Below are 24,960 nucleotides of genomic sequence, written 5' to 3'. Positions count from 1 at the left end.
TATATATATATATATATATATATATATATATCCTCGGAAATTAATTAATTTAGTATATGCCCCACTATATTTAGATTAGTTCTATATCCTTATAGAGCTAAAATGAAAAATAGTGACATTGTAATTATGTTGTGTGATTTCCTCGAAAAGTTTTTTTTTTTATACTTAGATAGTGTCTGCTATTTCATGTTTCATTTTTCTTAGATAATATCTTTTTAATTTTAAAATATTCCTTCTCTAAAAGATATTTTTAAATGACAAAAGAGACCTGACGGACTTATGAATTATTGGTTCTCATGCTCCTGAACTAATATGAGATTAAATAGCAACATTAGTACTCCATTCCATAGGGAAGCCAAGAACTCATAGTCAAGGTGGAGTTAATTGTTCGCTTTGGGCAATGGACATTTCCGTACGATTTTATTCTTTCTGAACCTATAAACTCTAAAAAATATCTTATCAATCGGATTTTAGGATTCTAGTGTTTCTGAAATAAAGGAGTTTTTTTTTTCTCTAAGTACCATTTTGCAGTGGTCTCATGGAACGAGTGTTAATTAATAACTCATTGCATTTGGGGATGGTTTTATGATTTGAATTCGGTGATTAATTTAGGGTCTCATCGTTGTTTAGCGGTTCTAACTGAACGACGTCTTGGATTGTCTTATCGTAACCACCAGGTGGGCGAACGCGTTGCTCTTCCGCATTAGCTGCTGCAGGACCAAACTACGTTGCGCGAAGAGTAGCGAGTAGAGAGGTACGTACATGCAGGCAACGGAGCAATGTTAATACCTCGTCCTTGCTTTATTGACTCCCAAGAGAAACATGAGATGCAATGAAGAAGAGGGAGGAACGACGTCGTCCGAACCAGATCAGTTGAACCTTTGTTCTGCGGTGGTTAACGATGCGCTGTCATTTCAAAGTCAAGGGCTGAGAAGTCATCAATCACCATACTAATTAGCTTACTCTCGTGTCAAGGATCCACCTTGATGCTGTCTCCGATCTCAAATAAGATAGACAACAAGAATAGCAAGCTGACGGTGATAAATTGCTACGATCTTCTAATCTACCGGTCACACCGGAGTACACGTCTCGATCTTAAGAAAACAAGCAAAGTTCGGATCCCACAAATTGTTGCTTCGCTACACCAAAATACAACCGCATTATAGATTCTAAACATAATAATAATAATAATAATAATAATAATAAATAAATAAAAGTTAAAATCGTCATATATTCTAATAAATTTTTAATTATTTTTAAAAATAAAATATACAGTTCAAGAGATCGTTTAAGTTTCTTTGCTGGGCCGCGGGAGTGAGGCCCAGAGAAGGGACAGAGGAGGCCCTACGGAAGTGGACTCGTCCATGAACCCAGATTTTTCTCAACGCATAATTACTATTTTAGCCTTCTGTTGCCTATCTGTGTGTGACCTACCCCATGTGCTGCCGTTACGGGCCATTTATGTCATTCCGCTTGGTGATCGCGGCTGACCGCTAGAAAATGTTCTACCAAGGTTTACGAACCAGGGCGGCGATCGAGGCGAATAGGAACGACCGAGTGGAACTCCTTCATCTCTTTTTGCCCCTGCAACCGCTGTTCTAATGCTCGCATCTGAAACTCTCTTTACTTAGCTTTTTTTATGTGTATTTTTTAGCGGTTTGAACTTGCATTTGTTCTCGAGCGATTGTTTCTATCATTTTGGTCATTTCCACTGATAGATTCTCTTTATATCTTCATTTATTTTGTGTATCTGGTGATCCTTTTAGGTGATTGTTAGGTATATATTAAGATCTCTGATCTTTATTTGTTATCTACGTTTTGGTATTCGTTTCCTTTTGATCGGTTTATGGTACAAGTTAACATTCCGTTGACAATGGCATGAGATAAACTATGCTTTCTTAGTATATGTGATTCGCTGGTGGTCTGTGATGTTATTTCTTTCTTTCTTAAGTACTTCTATCTAATTGTTATTGGTTTCTGACATCATTGTTTGTTTGATTAAAGGCTTTGTTCTACTTGAGTGGATTGGCCTCTTAGTTTCGATTGTTGATGTCGTAGTTCCTTTTATTTCCTTTAATTTTTTGACTTTTTATACCTTGCAGCACTGATGGCCACCGTCCCTGGCTCACTCATTTGGGAGATTGTGAAGAAGAACAATGCGTTCCTTGTGAAGCAATTCGGTAACGATACTGCCATGGTGCAGTTTAGCAAGGAGCCAAACAATCTCTATAATGTCAATTCCTACAAGCACTCCGGTAGGAAATTAGTCCTTGGTTTTATTTTTGTTCCATTCTTTTTAAGTATCTGAGCTTCATTTGCATTTTGATGTGTTCATATATCTAATGAAAAATCACAGGGTTGGCAAACAAGAAGACAGTGACCATTCAGGCTGGAGGGAAGGACCTGTCCATAGCAATTGCGACGACTAAGACAAAGAAGCAGAACAAGCCTGGTAGCTTATATCACAGATCAGTCATGAAGAAGGAGTTCTGTAAGATGGCAAAAGTTGTTATGAACCAGGTATCAGCTCCCTCTGTTTCTTGAGATCTGAATGTGTTATTAGATTGCTAGCATTATGGCACATCCTGTTTTCCGGTTCTTAGAATCGTATTCCTTTAACAAATTTCAATTGTAGCTGGTAGTGTAAATTGTACTTTATGATACATGCATATTTTGGTTTCTGACTTAAATATGTATTGATAGTTCTATAGGACTAAGCATGCCTAATAAGCTTACTGAGGTAAGACAATTTAGATCAAATTAATGCATATGTCTAGTTTTAAATTGTAGTTCTATTTCATGAAGACCTACTATGTTTCTGTTGTATCCTTACAGTTGTTTAATGCCCTATCTCTTCTGTCTTTACTACTCAGTAACTAGATGATGATTCTTTTTTTCTTAGCTCAACTTTAAACAAATGAATTTGATATCCAAATTCCTAAGCTAAAATTTTATCTGTATTTTATTCATCTGTTCCCTATCTACTGTTCATAGACTCTGAAGATTGAGCAATCACGCTCTTTTTGAACCTTGGACTGTCATATAGGCCATTCAGTTTAGTGCATTATTAATACACGAATGACACCAATTGAGTTTCTTTTTATTGCATGATCTGTGCATATTGACTGTGTTTTTGGTTACTTTAATTCACCTTATATGACTATTTGTATTATCCGGGGCTTGTTTGTGGTGACATCAGTGATTACAATAGGTGCTCGGGCGTTTGCCTAGGCGCTTGGGCGAGGCGAGACGAGGCCCGAGCACCTCGCTTCATTTTCAGGTGGTGTGCTTCAAAGAGGCGCTGCCTAGGCGCTCGCCCGAGCCCAGGCGTCGGGCCCTTCGGGCGAGCGCCTGGGTTAAACCAGCGACCGAACCAGATTTTTAGGTCTGGTTGGTCTCCGGTGCTTTAGCTGGTTTAATCGAACCAACTAAATCACCGATATCAGGCTCCCTCTCGTGATTTCCTCGAGTTCCCTAACCCTAACACTCGCGATTTTGTCGCCGAGATTTCTTCTCCGTAATCGTTGCTCTCTGCTGCCACTGTTGCTGCCGCTCCAGCTACCACTGTTGTCGTTGCCATAATCGCCGCTACTGTCGCTACTCGTCGTTGCCACAATTGCTACTCGCCGCTGTTGTCGTTGCTCCCGCTGTTGCCGCCGCTCCAGCTACCATTGTCGTCGCCGCTCTAGTTACCACTGTCGCCTGCTACCGCTGTCGTTGCCTCAGCAGACTCGGTCTTCTCACACTCTTCTCACTATACTGTTAACAGTATATTAACAGCATACTGTTAACTGTATACTAATAATAGTATTTTTATTTATTAAATTAATAATATATTATTTTGATTTTAATACTATTGATTTTTATTTATTTAAAATTATTGTTAGGTTTTATAATAAATGGCAAGTGTACAAAGCAACTTAATAGATTTGATGTAAAATTTTATTGTTTTGATTTTTGAGACTTTTTATTAATGTGAATTGTGATTTTGTACTCGATTTTCTTAATTTAATAACATATATTTTTTTATTTAAATAATTATATTTATTAATTATATATATATATTTTTATATTTTTAGTGTCTTGCTTCGCTCGGGTGAGCACCTAGCGCTACGGGCGTTTTTGGACTTTGGCGTCTTTTGGTGCCTAGCGCTTTTTAAATCATTGGGTGACATATGATTGCTTTTCTTATCCATTCCAAATTTTGTTTGTATTCCTATGTTTTCATATATTGAATATTCTGAGTTATACTAGTCATATCAAGACTCATAAATTAGATATATTAGATTGATTAAATCATGTCCTTTCTGAAAAATAATTTTAAAAGAAATGATGGAAAATCAAGAAAATTAGAAAGAGAAAAAGGAAGATATGAAGTAAATTGGCAAAATGAAACAACTAAAGATCGCAGTAAGATCAATGAATTTTGGAAACCCTGCGTAACATTATAGACAAACCATAATACTTGCTCGATAACCTAGTCCTAGCTAATAAGAAAAGCTATCCCCCAATCTACACATATATAATCCATGATAACTGAAGATGATGGTATAGCATGTCAATTAGTTTGTAGGATGGAAGAGTACTTAATTTTGTGTTACTGTTATAATGCAAACGAAGCTGCATTTTTCTTGTAAGTTGTGGAACTTACAAGAATGTACAAAGAGATTTGGGTGTTCTTAATTTAACTAGATGGAATAGATGCACATAGATGACCCAAATAGTTGGGATATTACGGTTTGTTATTGATCCTAGATGGACAGTTGTCTTCCACTTCTACATTTGATTGATTCAATCTGACATTTTCAGTTTGTAGGTCAAGCCAAAGAGTCGGGTGCTCTTTGTCCTTTATGTGACTTTTTTTTTTTCATATTATTCTTTAAGTTCCTTTGTTCTACATGCTCAACTGTTCTATTATCTCATTTTGAGTATTGAATATTTCCTATACTTTCCCTTTTCTGTTTTATTTTTGGCACTCTACACCCTACACTCTACACTCCATGAAAGTGCTGCAATGGTGATCAGTAACATTGCGCGTCTCACGGGATTGGTTGTTCAATGAAATATTCTAGTTACGCTTGGCTTTTTTTTTTCTTCTAAATTCTCCTTTAGAAAAAGGCATTCTCTGTTTTGCTGCGAATAATATTATTTAATTTCCTCTGTTTCGGCAGTTATAATTTTTTCCTAATATTTCATTTCAAGTACAGAACGCTTCCTACACTTCTCCTTTCCTGTTTTCTTTTTGCATGTTTGGCGCTCTACACTCTGTACACAACAGAAGTGCTGCTATGATGATCTGTAACATATAAGAAGCCTCTCTGTTCCTTTTTTCCCCTAAATGCTCCTTTAGAAAACAATTTTCCTTTATGTAACTTTTTTTTTTTCCTGATTTTCATTAATTTCTTCTGTTTGTAAATAGATCAATTGTTTAAATATCTCATTTTGAGTATAGAATGTTTCCCATACTTTTCTTTCTGTTTTCTTTTTTATTTTGGCACTCTACATTACACTCTCACTATACATAAGTGCTTGGCTTCTGAGGTCTGTTCCTTGTTTACCACCCCCCACATTCTTTGTTTATAACTTGAATCAAAACTTTTCACCGATGGCGAATATTAATCATTGGGGAGTTGGGGATCTATGTTTAAAGCATGAGTTGATTTGTCTTGTGGCCTCAAAACATTATCGCCCTATACTAATCTGTTATCTTATCGCATTGTATTTATTTTTCTTTGAACCATTCCGAGATCCTGTGACTAGTTTTGTATTTATGTAATATGAACTATTCCACCTCTCTTCTGCTATACTCCCACTGCTGATTCTGCATCTTAATGAACATAATTACTCAACCCAACAAACTTACCTAATATGAAATGTTCCATCTCCTGTCGCAGGTCACTGACAACCACTATAGGCCAGATCTGACCAACTCAGCTCTAGTGCGGCTGAGTGCGGTACATCGAAGCCTTAAGGTTGCCAAATCTGGCACAAAGAAGAGGAACAGACAGGCTCTTAAAGTGAGAAACTAGATCAATGCTTGTGTCCGTGGATTGTCTTATTTAGCTGTCCTTTATTTGGTCTTTGGTTCACTAAGTTTTAGTGGAAGAATTGCTGTCACCCGGAATTTTGTTAACTCGTTTTCTATTGTTGATTTCATTACAAGAGTTTTAATAATCTAGTTTTATTTGAGATGAACTTCTTTAATATTTGGCACATGATCTTGATACAAGCAGTGTTCGAATAGTAAGTCTTGGCACATTATGATCTTTGTTCATAAGAGCAAAGAATTGTTTTTGCTTCTTAAGCCATGATGAAGAGCCGTGTGTTTCTGGAAACCTTAGACAATACCAAACATGTTATACTAGCAATGTTTTGTGAAATGTATGAATTCAATCAATCTGCTCATTATATGTCAATCACAGCTTCATTAGAAATTAGATTCTGTTCAACTTTAAATGAACGATACAACGAACATTGTTTATTTCTCTTTGGATATTTTTTTTATTGCAAAAAAAAAGTCTGAGAGTCATATTGTTTATCTGTAGCAATTGATTCTCCATGTTTTGCACCTACAGAACCTGTAGGTGCAATCAGGAATGGAGTATTATCCATCTTGTGAGTGTGGCATGTGGTATTGTCGATGGTTCTGTAGGTGCAATCAGGAAGGGAGTATTATTGTCCATCTTGTAAGTGTGGCATGTGATATTTATTATATATAGATGGTTCTGTAGGTGCAGGGAGTGTTATCCATCTTGTACGTGTGGCGTGTGATATTATATATAGACATTTGCAAGGCTAATCAACATCAGAACCAATGGGTCCAAAGTCATCCTTTTCTGTGGGGGCCCGTATCGTCTCTCTCTCTCAATCTCGTGAAAGAGAGATGGAGAAGAAGAAGGGATGGCAGCAAGATTCGATTGGTGTGGTTTTGAGGGCAACACTCTTTGTGACAGGAAGCGATAGGACAAGCGCTGTACTTTTTTTCTTGTAGCCGGAGAGATGGCATCATGTTGGATGCGAGAGAGCAACGTCAGATGGTGCTGACACGACAATGATACGGTGCCAACTAATATTTTGGTGATCCTCGTCGACCGACCTGAGGAAGGCATCGGCGATAGATAGTTTCTTGTTACATCAATAGAATGCATGGTGGATCTGATTCCACGCCATGAGCCGATGCATCATAACACTATATATTGTTTTGATTGATTGAGAGTTGGATTAGATTCTCATTTACCACAGTTCAGAATTAAATATGAGAGATGATATAGACAGTAGAAATTGGTTGCCAAGTAAATGCTTTGTTGTTTTTTATATTTTCGATTAATTAGCTTGAGAGTCAAAAATTGATTAGCTGAATCAAACAAGACATTCCTGCAAATTTAAGCCAGGAAATGTACAAAAAGGCATTCTTTGTATTAGCTAATTGTTTTAGGGTCTTCTTGTTCCTTGTTTTTTACATGTATGCAGATTTTTCTTTATCGTGCATTTATTAGCTACGGAGTTACTGTCATGCCATATCACAAGAACTACGTGAAGGTAACAAATGGTCAACAGTAGCTCAAACCTACCTCATCTTTCATTCTTCTCTTTTGTCGTCACGAGGCTTTGTTCTATAGTTAATTGGTGCCCCGGTAGCATTCATTTCAGTGTCTCCACAGGTCTTGCTTTGATTCGATGTGCCGTGTGCTCAAAGCTTCATAACTGAGCTGTAGTACGTGGGTGTAAAGGGCCCACTCGCAGCACCACAGCTCTCGCTTCGCTTCCTTGGGTAGCTTCGATTCTGATCATGGAGTAGTCGAAGCAACACGTTGAAGGAACGCCTCGTTGTATCACCGGAAAGTATCCCTGCCGGCCGTCTGCGGCAATTTGTTTTTATGTCGGTTGGTCTCATCTGGAATTAGCACGCGTTCATTTGCTAAACCCGATTGTCTCCTCTTTTTGACGTTCCCAGTAATTAAAAACACCTTATGTTTGTTCTAATCCTACTTGCTGTGCAACCTGTTGCGGTAAGCAACTTTGAGAGCCCGTGGCCTCGGGGCCGATGCGGCTCGGTTCGGGTCCGGACGTCGGGGATCTCCCGGGGGCGTGCCTCGAGCCCGTGGAGGCGGTCGGGTGCGATGGTCCGATCGGGACGGGTTCATCGTCTCCTCCAGGCGGGGGCTCGCCGTCCGCGCGTCCGACGGGAACTCCCGGCTTCGCACCTGCACAAGGGTCAGGTCGGGAAGCTCGACCTGACCCCTCCGACGATCAAGTTAGAAGAAGATGTGGAGGGAGTTTCAGAAGAAGAAGCGTTTGTATGTGCGACCTCTCTGTCTCCTCCGTCCTCCCTCACTCGTTCAGAGTGCGAGGGTATTTATAGGGAGGCTTACTGTTTCCTTATGTGCCCACTTGCAGGAGACAGGCTGGTTGCGTCTGACATTGATTTGGCGTGGCGTGAAGAATCGAGCCTGAGTAGGTATTAATGCGCCTTGGCCAGTGTTCCGGTCCGTTTGACCGAGTGCCGTCATATCGTCCAAGGCGTGAGACGTCATCTGACATCAGTCGGAACTTATCATAATTACTATCCTCATCACAACCAATGTGTTATTTATTTGAGGGAAATATGTATGTCTAGTGACTAAAGGTAATAAATAAATCATTATACTTCTCCTTTTTTCTATTCTCGCCTTTATTGTTTCACGGGTTCATTGTGATATGATGCCTTTCAGGTCTCATTTATTGTTGTTACAACAACATCGAGTATTGCCGGTCGCAGTAATACTCATTTCAGACGGTGTGGATGGTGGGAGAGATCACCGAATCAACTTCAAGACTGAGCTGAAGGATAAATAAATGTCTTCCTCCTCCACATTTCTAACCTTTGCTTCACTGCACCGTCAGCAGCGATTGCATGAGGTCGAAGCAATTATTATCGTAAGGAGGATTTAAAGAAGAAAGAATGATGATGATGATGATGATGGCAGCAGCTAACAATTCCAATAAAGATAGGTGATGATAATGTCGGGTTGTTTCGGATCTCGTTCCAACAAAGAAAGAAAGAAAGAAAGAAAGAAAAATTGCACACAGAGCAGAGCGGCTTTCTTCCATCGCAAGAAACAACAGAGAGCAAATGCAACAGTTCCATTTCTCGATGGAAATCATAGCATCCGGGGAGGTTTGCCGCAAAGGCTACAGTTTCCATCAAGTACAAGAGGAGCACGAGAACACAGATCGGAACAAACACACAAAATATACAATGCAGGCAGAAGAAGACACCTTCTTCTACTTCTTACCGTCCCCCACACGCTCACTTCCAGCCGATACCATCTTCCCACATGCGACGCCCACCGGGAGCGCAGCAGGGTATTCCACGGGCGCCACCGGGCGCCGAGAGACCAGCGCAAGCCACATGAACACCACGAAGAACGCTACCATCGCGCCACAAGCAGCAGCAAACAGCATCGCCATGAAGACTCCCCAAGGGTACGCCCCCCCCCTTCGTGGATGAAGAAGCGGAGGAGGGCTCTCGGTGGGTCGCACCAGGAATGAATTGGGATTCAGAGGCTCGGAGTGCATCAGATATGGCGATCCGTGCTTCGATGTAAAATTCCACCGGTACAGAGTGCTGGTCTTCGTTGAGTTTGCATTCCAACAACTCATGCCCACCGTCACTGCCTCCCGCCACAAGGCGTTCGACAGATCGACCGAGCAGGAGATCGAAGAGTTCATCGGCCTCGATGAATCCCTCGAGTGGCTCAGCCTCACTTCGATCCTCTTCGATTTCCCATCGTAGTCGATCCATGACTGCAGCTTATCTTCCACGCCAGAAAGATTGCTGCTTTTCTTCAAAGCTTGGCCACCGACATCGATTTCGATAAGGGTTCCGCTTCCATTGCTGTATTTCTGGCGGTTTGACCTCCCAAACTTCACTGCCACGAGACTCGTCGAGAGCCCAAACCGATCCGACTCCAGAGGAACGCTGCTTGGCATCAGGAAGAAAGCGAGAACCTGACCGTCGCCCGGAGGGATGGAGAACGACAAGTAGGAGGAGAACCCAGGCGTCGTCCCCAAGAACCTGATGGACTTTCGGTACGCGATCCGCCCCAAGCTCGAGTTCGCCGGCCGCGTGATCCTCACCGCCGACGAGCCACTCACCTCGGCGTCGCCGAACAGCTCGAACTCCGACTCGAAGCTCCGATTTTTCTCAAACCCGTCGAAAGAGAAGCAGAAATCCGTGGCCCTATCCAGCGCCTGACAACTCCGTCCCGACAAGAACACAACAAAGAGGAGGTGGGCGACGAAGAAGAAGGCGGAGGCCATTGCAGAGATCTGGCAGCTTCGAGACAACTCCCTTTCAAAGCTCGCGCCTTTCTTCTTCCATAGCACCGAATCGCCGGTCGGAAGCTCTTTCCTACGGCGTTCGGCAGAGCAGCGGTGGATCCAAGTGGGTAGATGTCGGCCGCACGAGCGACTGAGGGAGGTGGGTGGATTAGGTTAGGGTTAGGGTTGGCGCTTTGGGCTGAGGGGGGAAAGGAAAAGGAGAATTAATGGCGTGCGCGAGGCGGACGAAGCCCGAGAATAATCTCACTGACACAGCTGCTTTACTCTTCCGCGGTAGTAGAAAAAGGAAACTATTGGCGAAAAAGGTCTATAAAAGAAGAAGATGATGTTGATGATGGCAATGTAGCCGTCTGATTTCTTAAGCGAGAAGATGGACGGACGGATGTAAAGTACCGTTGAGCTGCTGTCTTTAAGATGCTCGGGTCCCGCAAGTGCCGGGTACCGGCCGTCGAATAGCCGCTCGGGTAGGTTACTGGGTTACGAACGTCGATGTGTGTTGTGTTTCTGGGGACCTCGTGGCTTCGATTGACTGAATCACCCCGTTGTTACTTCCGGGATGATGTGGATTCTCGCGGAGCTGATACCCGTGGGAGTCCACGCCATACGGGAAGGGGTTCCGGGGTGTTTCAGTCAATCCGGTTTAGAATGTATTCTTCTTTTAACTTTGGGTTGTCTTTTCTGAGGCCAGGTTGCGAGCGCCACGCTGCTGCCAGCCAACGAGGTTTTGGCAGCGAACGAGGCGTCGATCGGCGCGTGATGGCTGGTCCTGCCCACGGCTCGGGCTTCCGTCCGGCTGTCGTGCGATTGGAGGAGGAGGCGCGATGAAGCAGCAGCTGATGACACCCCGGCCACAATAATTGTGGCGTAACTCCACGACAAACGCAAAAGGCTGCCTGGACACGACAGCGCGTGGATGGCGACCGTGGGAATCAGAGTTGCCTCCCTCATCCACATTTTGTCGAAGACCTTTCCTGCGTGGCCGTTGCGAATCCAGAATGAGCCCATTGGAGCAGACGGCGACTTGGGCCACGGAGCCCAAGAAGGGGACGGGGGAGGCATTGAGGAGATTGTGCTGTCTACAATGGTAAACTTGCGGTCTCTTCTTTCATCCGTCAGCGCTCGGTGGACTACGGAGCCCAGATTGCGGTTAAGCGGTCGGTAGTCCTGCTATTATTTCTTCGGACGCAGAAAGTAAAAGAGAGGAAATTAACGGAAGCCCCGGCCATGGAGACCGAACCGGAGACCGTCGTCGATCCCGCCCCTTCGACGGCCTCTCCTTCTTCCCCCGTCGTCATCGTGGACGGCCAGGCCGCCGGATCGGCGTCCGCGGCGGCGGGGGAAGGGAGCAGCGGCGACGGGGTGGTGCGCGATGGACCCCCGAGCGGAGGCGGTGCGGCGGCGACGGAGGACCGGGTGAAAGGCCCGTGGTCGCCCGAGGAGGACGCGATCCTGAGCCGGCTGGTGAGCAAGTTCGGGGCGAGGAACTGGAGCCTGATCGCGCGCGGGATCCCGGGGCGGTCCGGGAAGTCATGCCGCCTCCGGTGGTGCAATCAACTCGATCCTTACGTCAAGCGCCGACCTTTCACTGGTACTTCCTCCAATAACTTGTTTGCATCTTCTCCCTTCAACTGTTTATATATGTCGATGGTGCTCTTTTAGTGTCTATCATTACAATATTGGCGAATCCTCCAAACCCTCGAGACGAGAACGATGAGATTTATAGGTTTCCTATGTACATTAACATCGATCTCCATCTAATCTAGAAGGGTTTGGTGATAAACCTCATTCTTGTGATTTGGGAGTTTGAGTTCATACTCTTGCGGAAATAACCTGAATTAATAATCTTTTCCTTGGCTGTTCTGATGGCATGTTGGTCCTCCTAATTTTATTTTCATTTACCACATGATAAAAATTCATTTGTGCTGCTATATGTTTGAGAGATTATGCTGCACGAAAATGGAATGGTAGGGTTGGTGGAAGGACAAATGCTCGAAGCTGTGTGCCCTCAGTATTGGTAAGTATGCTTTTCTTCTAACAATGTTCAGGTTTGGAGCAATGATTCGTATGCACATCGGTCTTTTTTATAAATTTGGCTTCTCAATTCTACTGCAATAGAACAGTTCGTAACAGAGTGAACTTCCGATAGTAATCAAAAGATTGTGGATGTTTTCTTGCATCCGCATCTAACATTCTAGAATAAACCTTTTGGTCGCGTTGGTTTAGGGCTAAGCCTCTTTAGCTAAGACGTTGATTAATAGATAAAGGCAGGTTATTTGAGGATGATAACTAACAAGAGTAGTAATGGAGATACGAATGAAGGAAGAACTAATGATATAGAAAGGGGATGCGAGAAGATAGACAATAGTAGTTTATACTATTCCACGACCTTCCGTGGGTTATATTCTCCTATATTCTTCGAGATAAATTCTTGTTTGCCATAGTAATTTGTTTTATCTTATAGCTCTTTCTTGTTTGGCTACATAAATCCTTAAGTCACCATCATCGCTTATTGATGCTCAAACGAGATGTATGTTAGGGATATAGGAGGTGCTCGAACCTCAAGGTTAGTTTGTCCTCTTTGGGGAAACTTTTAGTTGCATGATCGCGAAGTGACTAATCATGACAGCTCGGACAAACAAGTATAATGATAGCTCGGCAAGGGAGAAAAATTGCCACTAAAGATGGTCGCACCAGTTTGTGGTGTCAATTTTGTTAAAATTAATTGTTCTGTATTTCTAGCATCCATTCATTGATTAAATATATTTCTTTAGAAGTAGTAATATTTCAATGGAAGAGCTTTAGGTGGCTCTACATTCATCGCCTTTACAACTCGTGTTTTGTTTACTGACGGCTAGGAATATTCTAATAAGATGCTTATTTTTTTTATCAACTTTAATAAAGTTGGTGGTTGTCCCAACCAACACCCTTATTTTTAGATCCTATCAGTTCTTCTCAATATGAAAGGGTGTGTAATTGGATAAGAGGGAGCGTAGGATAATAAGCAAGCTTGCATCATAGTTCATGATAAGAAGTACTTAGTAAATGTTAAGTTAAATTAGCATTCTGGAATATGTTTAGACAACAACTAAAAGTTATAAATGCTACAGGATACCACATGGGAGAATGAAAAGTGAGAAAGATTCTGAGTTTGGCTTTTAGAGAAAATAAGAAAGCTGCCTCATTAACTAATCTATACGCATGTAACAAAACCATTCTTGAGGGTTTGGTCTGCTGAGATAAGATAATGTGAATACTTGACACGAGTATGACTTCCATACTCCTCTGTTGCTGATGTAATTTCTGTTTAACACTAGTGAACACCAGTGAATGAATGTCTTCTCTTTTAAACAAGAAAAAAATAGTATGACTGGTTATTATAGCCTGTTTATCTCATATTTTATGGGAGTTCTTTAGTTTCTTTATAGAAGTTGCAATTTGTTCTTTATTCTATTATACTTAACAACCTATGTCAGGGATAACCGGTAGCTTTTGCATTTAATTATGCTAGATGGATTTTCATCTTAGACTAATTATGATGATACTTAATCATCTTTTGGAAGTGTTCAGATTAATAAACAAGTTTGGTTGTGTCTGTTACAGATGAAGAGGACCGTATCATTATTGCTGCTCATGCAATCCACGGTAACAAATGGGCATCAATTGCAAGGCTTTTAGAAGGGAGAACTGACAATGCGATAAAGAACCATTGGAATTCCACTTTGCGACGTAGATGCAATGAAGAAGCTGAATGGTGTAAAACAACTGCATCTGATGCTTTGAAGGATGCCACCATTGAGAAAACCAAAGGTTCTCTGGATGAATCTCCCTCTTTTAGTTACAGCAATTCCTTCAAATCCTTGGAAGCAAGAGAAGCTAGTTTAAGGGAAAATGCTTTTGATGATTCCAGAGAGGTTGTCATCATTAGAGATGAAGAAGCTCCAAAGCCTGAGATAAAAGACCCACCTTACCTCTACCGGCCGGTTGCAAGAGTGAGTGCATTCAGCCCGTATAATCGTATGCCTGGTCGGTCAGCTGGTCCTCAAGTGTCTAGGGGAGATAAACTGGGTCGTCCGCTGTACGAAATCTTTAAACCAGGTGGTGGCATCTGTAAATTGCTCAACAGTACTTGCTGTGACCCTCAAGTTCCACACCAGTGTGGGCATGGTTGCTGCAGCACTCCGGCTAAGAGTCATTCCGGTAGCTCTCTCTTGGGTCCAGAGTTCATCGAGTTCGTGGAGCCACCACTGATTTCAAGCGATGATTTGGCTGCCATAGTGTCAGATATTAGCAGCATCGCATGGTTCAGAAGTGGCTTGAACAGTAGTAACACCAGCATGTATACTAGTCCACCTGGACAGGTAGATTCACAAGGAGTACATATCTAACAACTATAGCATGGGAAGGATCTCCATCATCATCTCGGCATCTTGAAGACAATTTTGTAAGCTATGTCAATGAGCATGAGGAAGCCGCAGTTAGCATCAGAAACGGAGGGAATCCATTAAGAATGACTGGAAGTTAAAGTCTCCATTAGCGACGGTGCGAAAATTGTCTCACATTCTGATGATGCTGATGTATAATTAGCGAAACAGAATGGTTCAGTTGTCAGACTTTTCTCCGACATCTACGAGTAAGAAGACGATATGAAGTACGAACCTTTGGAAATTTTGGTACTTCTAGCCTTGTTAGTTCCTTTTTGCAATTTGTGATAGTTGTAGATGAGGTCTTAATACTTTTTCATCCTTTTATGGAAGGCAGTATGCATCTCTTAGCCTGAAAACTTTGAAGCTTTATGGCCTTAATATCAAGCTTTATATCATTTTCTTGTTACATAGAAGAACAGATTTGAAGATTTTGTTGCTCTCGAGACAGTTAATGTCCTCCTAAATTTACCTTTTGTTTTAATAATGCATTAAAGTTCCCGAGTTGACTCGATTAAAAGCATAGTTATCAGAATCAGACAGGAAAAGATGGTCAGTCCAGAAAATTGAACCATTAATTGGTCTAATTTAATTATTAAAATGATGAATTCAAAAATCAGATATTACTTAAATATCATTAATTTTAAATTTTTATTATTCATATTTAAAAGGATATTTACATTGAAATTAGGATTGATGTGAGAAATCAGTTTAGTATAATTATCACCAATATTTCCATTTATAAAATTGGTTGATGTTATCAATTTTATAATTTTCTGTATAATTTTTTAATTAATTATAATTTGTTATTATATATAATGTCAAATAATTTAATATATTTTAAAAACATCTTTTAATTAAACCTGCGATTCGATCGGTTGACCCGTCAATTTAACCTGCGACCGAAACTTTGACCGAACGACTTTCCGATTCGGTTCTAACAACTATGATTTAAAACCGAGAATTGCGCGGGAAGGAAGGGATCAGCTTTTTGAGTCGTGATGGAAATCTTTTCCTTCTTCTGATCTCTTTCTTTATTTCTTTTTTGTTTCTCGAAGTCTGATGGTTTCCTTTTGCCACTAAAAGAACAGAAGCGGAGATTACAGTCCCCAAAACTTCCTCTCTTACAGGGATCAATACAATTCGGCCGTCAGGTGGGGCAGCGACTGCGGTGGCGACACCCAACTCCGCCTCGTACAGGGAGAGTAATCCGTAGCACTTCGTGTCCCGCACGGAAGCGGTTTTGACGACCCGAACCTGAAACCTCGACGTCTCCTGTCTTCTTCCTCCTCACCTAGTTCAAGAAACCCTCTCCTTCCTCTCTTGCTTCATGGGTGGAAGGCTCTCCCGTCATGATTCGCCCTCTGTGGCTGACACAAGCGCCCCATCCAATCTCGATAAAGATCAGGTACTGTCGCCTCTCATCTTCATCTCGAGGCTTTGTTTCCTATTTGATGTCTGACGATTGTCTGATGTCCCATGTTCTTTATTCCCTCTGTTCTCAAGGTTTCGATTCTGGTTTCTGTAATCTGTGCGAACAGCTGCAACCTTTAGATCTGTGTTCTAGTCTCTGATGCAAATAACCATGAATAGAACCAGTTTGGGTTTTACTCTCTCTCTCTGTAATTTAGTGGTGTATCTGGAGAAATTTGCCATGATTGTGCAGAAATTATGCTGCTTGATGTAACCTTTAAGCATTCATTCGATCTGCTTCTTTTCCTGTGTGCGATCAGATGAACTATTTTCTTCTTAAACTTCACCATAATGATTTATGCCTTTTGTCGTTTGGTATGAAGCTGTTCTTGTGATCATTCTAACTGGCTTTTATATGTCGAACCAAGCAGATGCTTGCGCAGGCAGAGAAAGAAATGGGCTTCAGAATAGATCATTTAAACCGGTAATCATTGATTTGTCGATGAAAATTATCTCGATCACTGTTCAATATACAACCTCCTTTCTTTATATTGAATTTTGTACGATACTGATATCGGAAGAAATCATAAAATCCAACTAATATTTGCAACAATATTACGATATGTCACTCAATGTCTGTTTAATTATATCTTCTTATTAAAACCACCAAATCAGAATCTTGTGTTCTAAACACAAATGCTAACCAGTTTTGGTTTACTTTTGATATAGGCTTGCTCATACCTGTTTCAACAAGTGTGTTGACAAAAGGTATGCTACACATTGCCTGATCTCTGATTGTAACTTGCTTATTCTTTTTCTTGAGTGGCCATTGAATGTTTATTCATGTCATGAATCAAAATATGCATTGGGGATGCAATTGATAACACAAGTTAATCATGCATACAGATTTCGGACCACATTTGGCATATTTCAGTCATCATATCTGGAAATTTTGAAAGTGTAGACTGTTCTATTAAAATGGATGAACTTCCACAAACCTCTGTCAAGAGTTTTACCAAATTATAATGTCAGGTTTTCTTGATGTTTCCTGTACAAGATACAAAGATTCCGAGCTCTATATTGGCGAAAACAGTTGCGTTGATCGTTGCGTTTCAAAGTATATTCAGGTGAGTTAATCATAGAAACACTCTATTTCGGCATTTATCGAGGATTAAATAACCATTTTTACTGTTTTCTTGGGAGTCATTTATCTTCATTTTCTTTTTGATCAGAAAGAAACCAAAAATCAGATGAGTGGTAATAATAAATGTTACCTTTTCTTAATGATACAGTTCTTTTTTTTTTTTCCAAATTTTCCTATTAAAATTGGAAAGAGTTTTTTTTTAATATTCTGGGTCTTAAAAAATCTCACTTAAATCCTATTTTCACTGCCCAAAATCATTTTTTCAGGTGACAAATATAATTGGACACATACTGGCTTCCACCAAGCCACCAGTTTGAAGCAGCTACTGCTTGTAGAGCAAATAGCTCAATTCTTTCTTCATCTGCTGCCAACATAATGAATGATGATAGCACCTCCAAAATTGATTTGGAAATGTTTGATAGCTATTACCTTATTACCAATTCTTGAATTATTTGATTACCAATTGAATATATAATACCTTATTACCTCATCTAAATTGTCTGTACACAATATATATATATGGTGTCCAATTATGTGTGGTTCGAGTAAACGACAAGGTTGTGGGTAAGCAGTAGAGACACCGTCTTTGGCCATTTCAGGTGACAGCCGTCATCGATGCTTGCCGCTCGATGGCATCAAGGACATGTTTTTAGCCTCATCCGGAGGCGCATCGGCTCCTCCTCCTTCGGCGGCATCACCAACCCCCAAATTTCCACCTCAAAAGCCGTCTCCCATCGCCCATACACCCTACTTTGTTGTGATTGGTTCCCAAGGACGAGGAATGGAAATGGGAGCAGGCGACGGGGTTGCTGACGGGGGGATGAGCGGCATGACGCCCCCTCCCGGTGGCATGCCCACCTCGTGCATGGGCATGATGCACATGACCTTCTTCTGGAGCACCCGCGCGCAGATCCTCTTCTCCTGCTGGCCCGGTGACCGAGGCGCCGGCGCGTACGTCCTCGCCCTCTTCCTCGTCGCCGCCGCCTCCGCCCTCGTCGACTGCCTCTCCGCGGCCCTCCACCGCCTCTCGCGGGGGGACCGCGTCTCGCTCGCCCTCCTCCGCACCGTGCTTCACGCCGCCCGGATGGGCCTCGCCTACCTGGTCATGCTCGCCGTCATGTCCTTCAACGTCGGCGTGCTCATCGCCGCCATCGTCGGCCACGCTCTAGGGTTCCTCCTCACCGGGAGCGGGCTACTGAAGCGGGCGGGGCCCAGTAGTAACGGGCTTATGATGAAATAGGATGAATTTAATGTGTCTTCAAGTCCGTCCATTATTTACGAAGATGCTTGTGTTAGCCACTTGGCTTGTATTTGTACCAATCAATGTATGCTTGTTTTAGACTCCGAGTAGCACAGCCCACAGTATTCTGTTGTGTGTGTAATATTATAATATGGCAACAAACGCGTGCATTAGTCGGTGGAATACTGTGTGGCCCATGTGGCCCATCACGATCTGCGGCCCATCGAAGCCGAACGACGTGCCCCAACACCGCCAAGCTGTCCTGTTCTCAGCTTGATTTGCGGCCTCTTGTTTCCGCCGATGGCCCAAGAAAGGAAGCGTGCGCTGTGCCCGCGCAGGACTCGCCCCAACCCAACTGCACGAGAAGATTTAACCGCAGGGAGAGCCCCCTTCTTTCTCCGTCGGACGAGACCAGAGGAAGACTATGGGAGGCGATCGGAAGATCGGGGTGGCACTGGACTTCTCCGGGAGCAGCAAGCGGGCGCTGCAATGGACCATTGACAACCTCCTCGACATTGGTGAGACCCTCATCGTCATCCATGTCCTGCGCCCCAAGTCGTCGTCCGGCTCCAAGCACTCCGATTCTCCTCGTATGCCCCGCTCTAATCTCTCCGTTCAAAGATAGAAATCCGTCTTGCTTACGATGTGTTTGTTTTGTGTGCGTTTGCGCTGTTCGTTGTTAGCTTTGATCCCCCTAACGGAGTTCCGGGAATTGGAGGTGATGAAGAGGTATGACGTGGAAGTGGATATCGACGTCCTCGATATGCTCGACACCGCGTCCAGACAAAAGGAGGTCAGTCCTCCGGCCACCCCCTTGCGCTTTCTTCTACTAAGTACTTACCCTCTGATTTCTCATGTTCTTTGTCACCATCGCCATATCTGCCGGTGAAATGAACGGATCAGGCGACGATCGTGGTGAAGTTGTACAATGGAGACGCGAGGGAGAAGCTGTGTGAAGCCGTGGAAGAGCTGAAGCTGGACTCGCTGGTCATGGGCTCCCGAGGTCTTGGCCAGATCCAGAGGTAACACGATTCATACAGAAGCTTCACCTTTCTCTGTTTCATGCATCATGTTTATGCCCGACTGTTTTCAATCCACCATTCATGGATCGCAGCAGTCTCTGAGCCTATAAATTGTGAGATTTGAGTTTTCAATCCACCATGCCCGACTGTTTTCAATCCACCATTCAAGCGCTTGCCTGTGGTATTGCCATAGATGTGGTCAACCAAACTAGACAAACTTAAATATCATAAGTACGTTGAGATTTGAAGTTAACATGAAATTTTGCTATCTGATAGTTTGAAAGTGCTTATAATCGATCTCCCATGACGGAGAATTTGATTTTCTTTATGGCATCGAACCATATTAATCTTACATTGGTTTTCTGATACATTCTTTGGTTGTAAATTTCTGTGTTTCTCTTTTGGTCTTAAAATATTCTCTCCCCATCAGCCAAGTCGTTAGAGTCCAATCAAGTGGTACTAGTGTTTTGGATATGTACCATAGCATATAGTATGATGGCTACAATTTGGAGCTGTCATATAACGTGGATATTGCCCTTACTTGAGAACTACCAGCTATTGATTGCTGGGTCCTCCCAAAGTCTTTGGACAAAGAAAAGTTGTTAGACGTTGCTTTCCAAGCATGATGTTTGATTGGGTAGTCATCCATTAGCAATGCCTACAGAAAAGTCATGCTTGAATGTTAGGTAAAAGAATGGAATCATTTTTTGTGGTCTGGGTCTGCTTATTGAAGCTTCGGTAATGATAAATGAAATTTAAACTTATAGTTGTCTGTCATTAATAAAATAAAATTTCTAGATCTAGAGGCATTAGTTAGTTCCCTTATGTTGACTCTAGCCTCTCTGAGAACCAAACCATGTTTATTATCTTCTGTATGTTTCCTTTTGGGGAACTTTACCTAGTCATGAAATGTTCTGTTCTCCGTTGGAAGTTTATCTTTGATCATATTACTTAGATTCAGATATTTCATGTACTTCTTGCTGTTGGAGTGGAGACTTCTGTATTGGTTTGAAATGTGTTTGTGGAGACTATGTGGTCTATAGGCACATCCAATGACCTTTATTTTCTCTTTTATATCAATAATGGGTTTTTGGGAGAACACTTCACTGGAAAATCTTAATGAGACCAATGGTTAGTCACACCCAATGTGCTTTTGAATAGAGAGGCTCGAAACCGGCAGATCATCTCTTCCCAAAATTATTATTCGTATTTCTCCTCTGTGGGGATATCTGGAAGTTGCAGCCTAAAGTCTGCCACATGTGATGATTGTTGGTCTTAAAATATGCAGATAACACTTTGAATCTGGAATAAGAGGAGCATAAGGACCCCCCCCCCCCCCCCCCCCTATGCTATTGAGGTGACTCAAATCTGTCTGAAGGTCAAAATCGAGGATGTGCACTGTGCATAAGGGATTTCTGAGATTATCTTCAATATTCTTTTAAGTAGTTAATTAATTGTAGTAATTTTGGGGTTAACACCTATTTAGGCCGATCCATATGGAGCATTATGATTTTGTTACTAGCTTTTTGTCATTTTGTATCTGACATACTTTTGCAATGATTTATTTCCCCTTTGATAGTTATAATTGCAGATGATTTTGTCTATAGAAGATGAGGGATGCATTTATGAGTCTAGATCGTTTAGCTAAGCATTTCCTAATAATCATGGAAATCATATTATGAGTTGGATTAGAAAAATGTCCAATTTTCCTAAAGCTTAGAAATAAATTGAAATGGTTTCCTTATTTGATTCCAAGAAACGGAAAACTGAGTGAGAACTGTTTACTAGTAAGTATGGAACTTAAACTTATCCACTGAATATGTTAATTTGCAGCCTCAGTCTCTGCAAAATGGCATATGAGTTCAGTGATGTTGCTCAAAGCTTGTGAGGCTCCATGTTGAGCCAAGCTGTATCCTACAAAAAATTTTGTATGGTGTTGTTTTCATATTTAGGCTTGGATTTGTTTTATTTGTTTTCTCTAACAGAAACCCTAATGCATTTGCCAAACTAGGATGATATATCATTCTCGCTTGCATCCCATTTTTATTTTCCAGATTAGCCTGATCATGAGTTAGTATGATGAAACAATAAGAAGATAAGAAAATAAATAATGGTGATAATTAATGATAGGGCCGTGGGAAAGGCTCTATACGCCTCATTATTGTGATTAAACTCCGTGCGATTGAAGGGAATCAAAAGGCTAATTGCTATTAAAGGTCATGCCTAGAAGTGGTTGCAACTAATAAGATACACCTTTGGTCTGAAACACCTATCTGAGACACATTTGTCAAGGTACAATTTGGAAGAGTAAACCTTGGATCAGTTATAAATGTGTCAAAATGAAAGAGTAGAGAGGTTCATGTATACACTGGCTTCACAAGGCTCTTATGTACTACACACTGGATGTTTGCTCTGACACCATTTGTGATGTTATTTACTTGGTTCTTCTTATCTTCAGTTCATATTGAATGCTTAGTGGTTATCTTGTAGGTCAATGATGCTTTAAAAATCTGAACGGTAGGTAGTTAAATAGTTAACATATATAAAATATTTGTCTATGAAATGAGAATGTTGAAGTGGATATGTCTAAAATTAGAAGAAGATAGAAACTAACGAGTCATTGTAGAAGTTATGAATTTGTGCAAAAATGAGAAAGACCTATGGATGTTTAAGATGCTATGTTTAAGGAATAAAATGAGAAAGAATTACTTAAATGATATGAAAATGTGCTAAGAGAATTAGTATACATGATACGAGAAGGTAGAAGAGACATGAACATTTTACTGGAGGCTATAAATAAAAATCTTTAATGCTCTTAATTCACTTAAAATATATCTTTTATGGAGTCGATGATAAAAGATCGACTCCAAATAATTGAAACATCATGTTCTTAGCTAATTATAAAGGGGCTGAAATTTTTGGTTGATACTGTTAAGCAACTTTCTTTTTTTCTTTCAACAAACATGAGAATGTTATTTGCAGCTTTGATGCATAAATTTACTCCACATATATGTTGAAAGTTAAACTTCAACCACAGCAACATATTAATCTTACTAGTATTTACCTCTTTATCTCACATGTTTCTTCTTTAATGTTTCTGCAGGATTTTACTGGGCAGTGTATCGAGCTATGTTCTGTCACATGCACCATGCCCTGTTACTGTTGTCAAAGATACAAACCTCAAGCGTTGATGCGTCCGCTGCCCTAATAAATTCATACAGTGCAAAAAGGTTTGAGAGTGAACAGCCCCACGATGACATGGTGAATTTCTAGTTACTTCTATGAACCTGCGATTGTGTGAGACGTGTGCAAAGACTTGGAAACCATCTTATAGTGCTTTATATGTTTGCGACGAAAAACTTCTCGAGAATAAATTATAAGCAGTGTGAGTCCGTTGGATCTCCTTTATTGATTGTCTTCTTATTGCTGTATTTTATCTCAAATGGTTTCTTATGCTGCGCTATTTCGTTGTTTCTGTTTCCACAGAAGAAATATATTATTTTTAAAAAATATTAACTAGTCTAGCTGATAAAAATTTGGACAGTTTATCATAAGTCCTTTGGGTATTCATCACTTACTCTTTGTAAAGATTCATCATGTTTAAGATTTACATCAAATTGCTTCTGTTGTTTTCTAGTTCATATTTTTCATATGGAGTACATTGTAGCAGCACATAACAATTTATTATAATTATATTATTATAATCATTTCTGGAAGCTTGTTAATTTAATTGCAAGGTAATTGTAAACCTTACAATAATATATTTTTTTTTGCTACACCTGACAAGTGTTGCAATCATAGATTGCTAATGATTAGTATTAGTTGAAAGGGTTAATAATTGAAGGCCGAGACGCTCTCCGAGTATCTTTTAATCACTATCATTGAAAGGGTTAATGATCAGCGTTAGAATTAGGAATGGACGGCTGAGATGTACGAAGTGGAGGGTTACACTTGAATAGAGAACTTGGACAGAATCCGCGCAAAATAAGCTTACTGTTCTTGATGGCCGACAACATACGGCATCTCCAACGAACTCTCTCCCTTGCTTGCCTTCGAAGCTCCGTTCTCTCGCTCGCCATGGAGGAGGAGGAGGAGGAGATCCACGAGCACGCGACCCGGAGCCCGCCGAGCACCGTCCTTGATGCGGGCGGCGGGGAGACGAGCATCGACATCACGGCGCTGGACGGCATCGTGAACGTGAACGCCATCTTAACCCTCGCCATCTTCGTCGGCCTCGCCTGGAACCCCTCCTCCTCCGGCGCCGGCGACGAAGGACTCTCACCGCCCATCTGCGTCGCCGGGGCGCAGGTGGAGAAGGACCTCGTCTCCTTCCATGTCTTCGCCTTCGCCTCCTTCCTCTTCTCCAGCCTCGTGGCCCTCTGCCTCAAGCAAGCCGTCCACCTCGCCCGCCCGCACGGCCGGTCGGCGCGCGTCAACAGGGCGCTCCTGCGCGCCGGGATCGTCGCCTCCGCCGTCGGCTCCGTGTTCGGGTGCGGGTTCCTGATGCTGGCCCTCGTCAACGTGGTCCAGATCAAGCTGGGGACGCTGGGGTGCAGCGGCCCCGCCCTGGGCGCCGTAGTGCCGCTCGTCACCCTCATCCCCGCCGCCATGCTCATCTACTCCGCCATCGTCTTCTACGCCTTCACTCGCTGAACTCGTCCAATCCACTCACAAAGGTTTGGATCAATCAGGTTCGTGCATTCACTCGTTTCTCTCTACGATCCACTTCGTATAAACCACCATAATGAAGCTGGCGATGGAATTATTATCTTTCATGTAGGTCATGATCTGTTCATCGCTCTTTCTACTTCTGTTCTTTATTATCTGGTGATTGAATTATTACGATTTGACTGATCGATTAGAATTCTCATCACTTCACATGTATCAGAAAAGACAGAGCACACTGCACGATTCATGGTGTTCACAAGAAGCATGGGCAGGAGACATGGTACTTCAAACATTATATATCCTCATCATCATCTGAAGCTTCTTAAAGCAACTGACAGGCTAACTCTTAACCTGTTCTGATCCAAATGGTAGCACACTTTGTTAGACAGGAAACTTCAGTAGTAAAGTGAACCTGAACAATAAAAAAAAAATAGAAGAAAAAATCACAGAATATATATATATATATATATATATATATTTCACTCTAAACATCGAGTAATCATTTGGATCAGCATCATTACCTTGCCACCAATCACCTCTTGTGGCAGCACCCACATTCCCCAATTCTGTTCCTTCATGTTTATACTGGAAATATGTTCTTTAAACAACGTTACTATTGGACATATGGTATGTATGGCCATGCTTCGCATCGGTGCTTATGTGGATTGCAATTTGATGTGACTTACGCTCTTATAAGCTTCAGAGGCATCGATGGATGGAGGAGGGCTA

At 41.8% G+C, this 24,960-nt stretch overlaps 7 protein-coding genes across 8 annotated transcripts; 6 read left to right on the top strand and 1 right to left on the bottom strand.

Moving 5' to 3' along the window:
- Positions 1-1,464: 1,464 nt before the first annotated feature.
- On the top strand, positions 1,465-6,191 carry LOC103990222 (large ribosomal subunit protein eL28y-like). The gene is made up of 4 exons (XM_009409299.3): positions 1,465-1,603; positions 2,103-2,255; positions 2,357-2,520; positions 5,895-6,191. Exons 2-4 carry the CDS (start codon positions 2,108-2,110, stop codon positions 6,027-6,029), a joined length of 447 nt encoding a protein of 148 aa, XP_009407574.2. The 5' UTR covers positions 1,465-1,603; positions 2,103-2,107; the 3' UTR covers positions 6,030-6,191.
- Positions 6,192-9,104: 2,913 nt separating this feature from the next.
- On the bottom strand, positions 9,105-10,302 carry LOC135677241 (L-type lectin-domain containing receptor kinase IV.4-like). Its single transcript, XM_065189331.1, has one exon. It carries the CDS (start codon positions 10,300-10,302, stop codon positions 9,265-9,267), a length of 1,038 nt encoding a protein of 345 aa, XP_065045403.1. The 3' UTR covers positions 9,105-9,264.
- A 347-nt stretch (positions 10,303-10,649) lies between these two features.
- LOC135677240 (transcription factor MYB73-like) lies at positions 10,650-15,153 on the top strand. Of its 2 annotated transcripts, XM_065189330.1 has the most exons (4): positions 10,650-10,787; positions 11,012-11,911; positions 13,924-14,130; positions 14,231-14,421. In XM_065189330.1, exons 2-4 carry the CDS (start codon positions 11,548-11,550, stop codon positions 14,275-14,277), a joined length of 618 nt encoding a protein of 205 aa, XP_065045402.1. In that variant the 5' UTR covers positions 10,650-10,787; positions 11,012-11,547; the 3' UTR covers positions 14,278-14,421. The 2 variants fall into 2 exon arrangements, with proteins under 2 accessions (XP_065045402.1, XP_065045401.1); XM_065189329.1 differs by having other exon boundaries at positions 13,924-15,153.
- Positions 14,837-18,645, top strand: LOC135677243 (mitochondrial import inner membrane translocase subunit TIM10-like). Its single transcript, XM_065189334.1, has 6 exons — positions 14,837-14,971; positions 15,875-16,152; positions 16,589-16,641; positions 16,887-16,925; positions 17,215-17,284; positions 17,568-18,645. The coding sequence occupies exons 2-6, from the start codon at positions 16,075-16,077 to the stop codon at positions 17,616-17,618; spliced, it is 291 nt and encodes a 96-aa protein (XP_065045406.1). The 5' UTR covers positions 14,837-14,971; positions 15,875-16,074; the 3' UTR covers positions 17,619-18,645.
- LOC135677242 (copper transporter 6-like) lies at positions 17,839-18,645 on the top strand. Its single transcript, XM_065189332.1, has one exon. The coding sequence runs from the start codon at positions 17,945-17,947 to the stop codon at positions 18,539-18,541; it is 597 nt and encodes a 198-aa protein (XP_065045404.1). The 5' UTR covers positions 17,839-17,944; the 3' UTR covers positions 18,542-18,645.
- A 252-nt stretch (positions 18,646-18,897) lies between these two features.
- On the top strand, positions 18,898-22,971 carry LOC103974483 (universal stress protein PHOS32). Its single transcript, XM_065189333.1, has 4 exons — positions 18,898-19,131; positions 19,225-19,334; positions 19,445-19,563; positions 22,667-22,971. The coding sequence occupies exons 1-4, from the start codon at positions 18,966-18,968 to the stop codon at positions 22,752-22,754; spliced, it is 483 nt and encodes a 160-aa protein (XP_065045405.1). The 5' UTR covers positions 18,898-18,965; the 3' UTR covers positions 22,755-22,971.
- Positions 22,972-23,595: 624 nt separating this feature from the next.
- On the top strand, positions 23,596-24,427 carry LOC103972734 (uncharacterized). The gene has a single exon (XM_009387076.3). The coding sequence runs from the start codon at positions 23,641-23,643 to the stop codon at positions 24,214-24,216; it is 576 nt and encodes a 191-aa protein (XP_009385351.3). The 5' UTR covers positions 23,596-23,640; the 3' UTR covers positions 24,217-24,427.
- Positions 24,428-24,960: the final 533 nt, after the last annotated feature.

The sequence above is a fragment of the Musa acuminata genome, chromosome BXJ1-6 (genome assembly GCF_036884655.1).
Source record: "Musa acuminata AAA Group cultivar baxijiao chromosome BXJ1-6, Cavendish_Baxijiao_AAA, whole genome shotgun sequence".
Lineage (NCBI taxonomy): Eukaryota > Viridiplantae > Streptophyta > Magnoliopsida > Zingiberales > Musaceae > Musa > Musa acuminata.
The sequence above is the reverse complement of the archived record's forward strand: the minus strand, read 5'-3'. Positions and strand labels throughout refer to the sequence as shown.

What these genes read in the sequence shown, in the direction of transcription:
- LOC103990222 (XM_009409299.3), top strand. Translation starts at nt 2,108, where the DNA reads ATGGCCACCGTCCCTGGCTCACTCATTTGGGAGATTGTGAAGAAGAAC. An exon ending in CAATTCCTACAAGCACTCCG is followed by an intron (nt 2,256 to 2,356) that starts GTAGGAAATTAG and finishes GAAAAATCACAG; the next exon opens with GGTTGGCAAACAAGAAGACA. An exon ending in CAAAAGTTGTTATGAACCAG is followed by an intron (nt 2,521 to 5,894) that starts GTATCAGCTCCC and finishes CTCCTGTCGCAG; the next exon opens with GTCACTGACAACCACTATAG.
- LOC135677241 (XM_065189331.1), bottom strand. Translation starts at nt 10,302, where the DNA reads ATGGCCTCCGCCTTCTTCTTCGTCGCCCACCTCCTCTTTGTTGTGTTC.
- LOC135677240 (XM_065189329.1), top strand. Translation starts at nt 11,548, where the DNA reads ATGGAGACCGAACCGGAGACCGTCGTCGATCCCGCCCCTTCGACGGCC. An exon ending in CAAGCGCCGACCTTTCACTG is followed by an intron (nt 11,912 to 13,923) that starts GTACTTCCTCCA and finishes TGTCTGTTACAG; the next exon opens with ATGAAGAGGACCGTATCATT.
- LOC135677243 (XM_065189334.1), top strand. Translation starts at nt 16,075, where the DNA reads ATGGGTGGAAGGCTCTCCCGTCATGATTCGCCCTCTGTGGCTGACACA. An exon ending in CCAATCTCGATAAAGATCAG is followed by an intron (nt 16,153 to 16,588) that starts GTACTGTCGCCT and finishes CGAACCAAGCAG; the next exon opens with ATGCTTGCGCAGGCAGAGAA. An exon ending in AACAAGTGTGTTGACAAAAG is followed by an intron (nt 16,926 to 17,214) that starts GTATGCTACACA and finishes TTCCTGTACAAG; the next exon opens with ATACAAAGATTCCGAGCTCT.
- LOC135677242 (XM_065189332.1), top strand. Translation starts at nt 17,945, where the DNA reads ATGTTTTTAGCCTCATCCGGAGGCGCATCGGCTCCTCCTCCTTCGGCG.
- LOC103974483 (XM_065189333.1), top strand. Translation starts at nt 18,966, where the DNA reads ATGGGAGGCGATCGGAAGATCGGGGTGGCACTGGACTTCTCCGGGAGC. An exon ending in CCGCGTCCAGACAAAAGGAG is followed by an intron (nt 19,335 to 19,444) that starts GTCAGTCCTCCG and finishes TGAACGGATCAG; the next exon opens with GCGACGATCGTGGTGAAGTT. An exon ending in GGTCTTGGCCAGATCCAGAG is followed by an intron (nt 19,564 to 22,666) that starts GTAACACGATTC and finishes ATGTTTCTGCAG; the next exon opens with GATTTTACTGGGCAGTGTAT.
- LOC103972734 (XM_009387076.3), top strand. Translation starts at nt 23,641, where the DNA reads ATGGAGGAGGAGGAGGAGGAGATCCACGAGCACGCGACCCGGAGCCCG.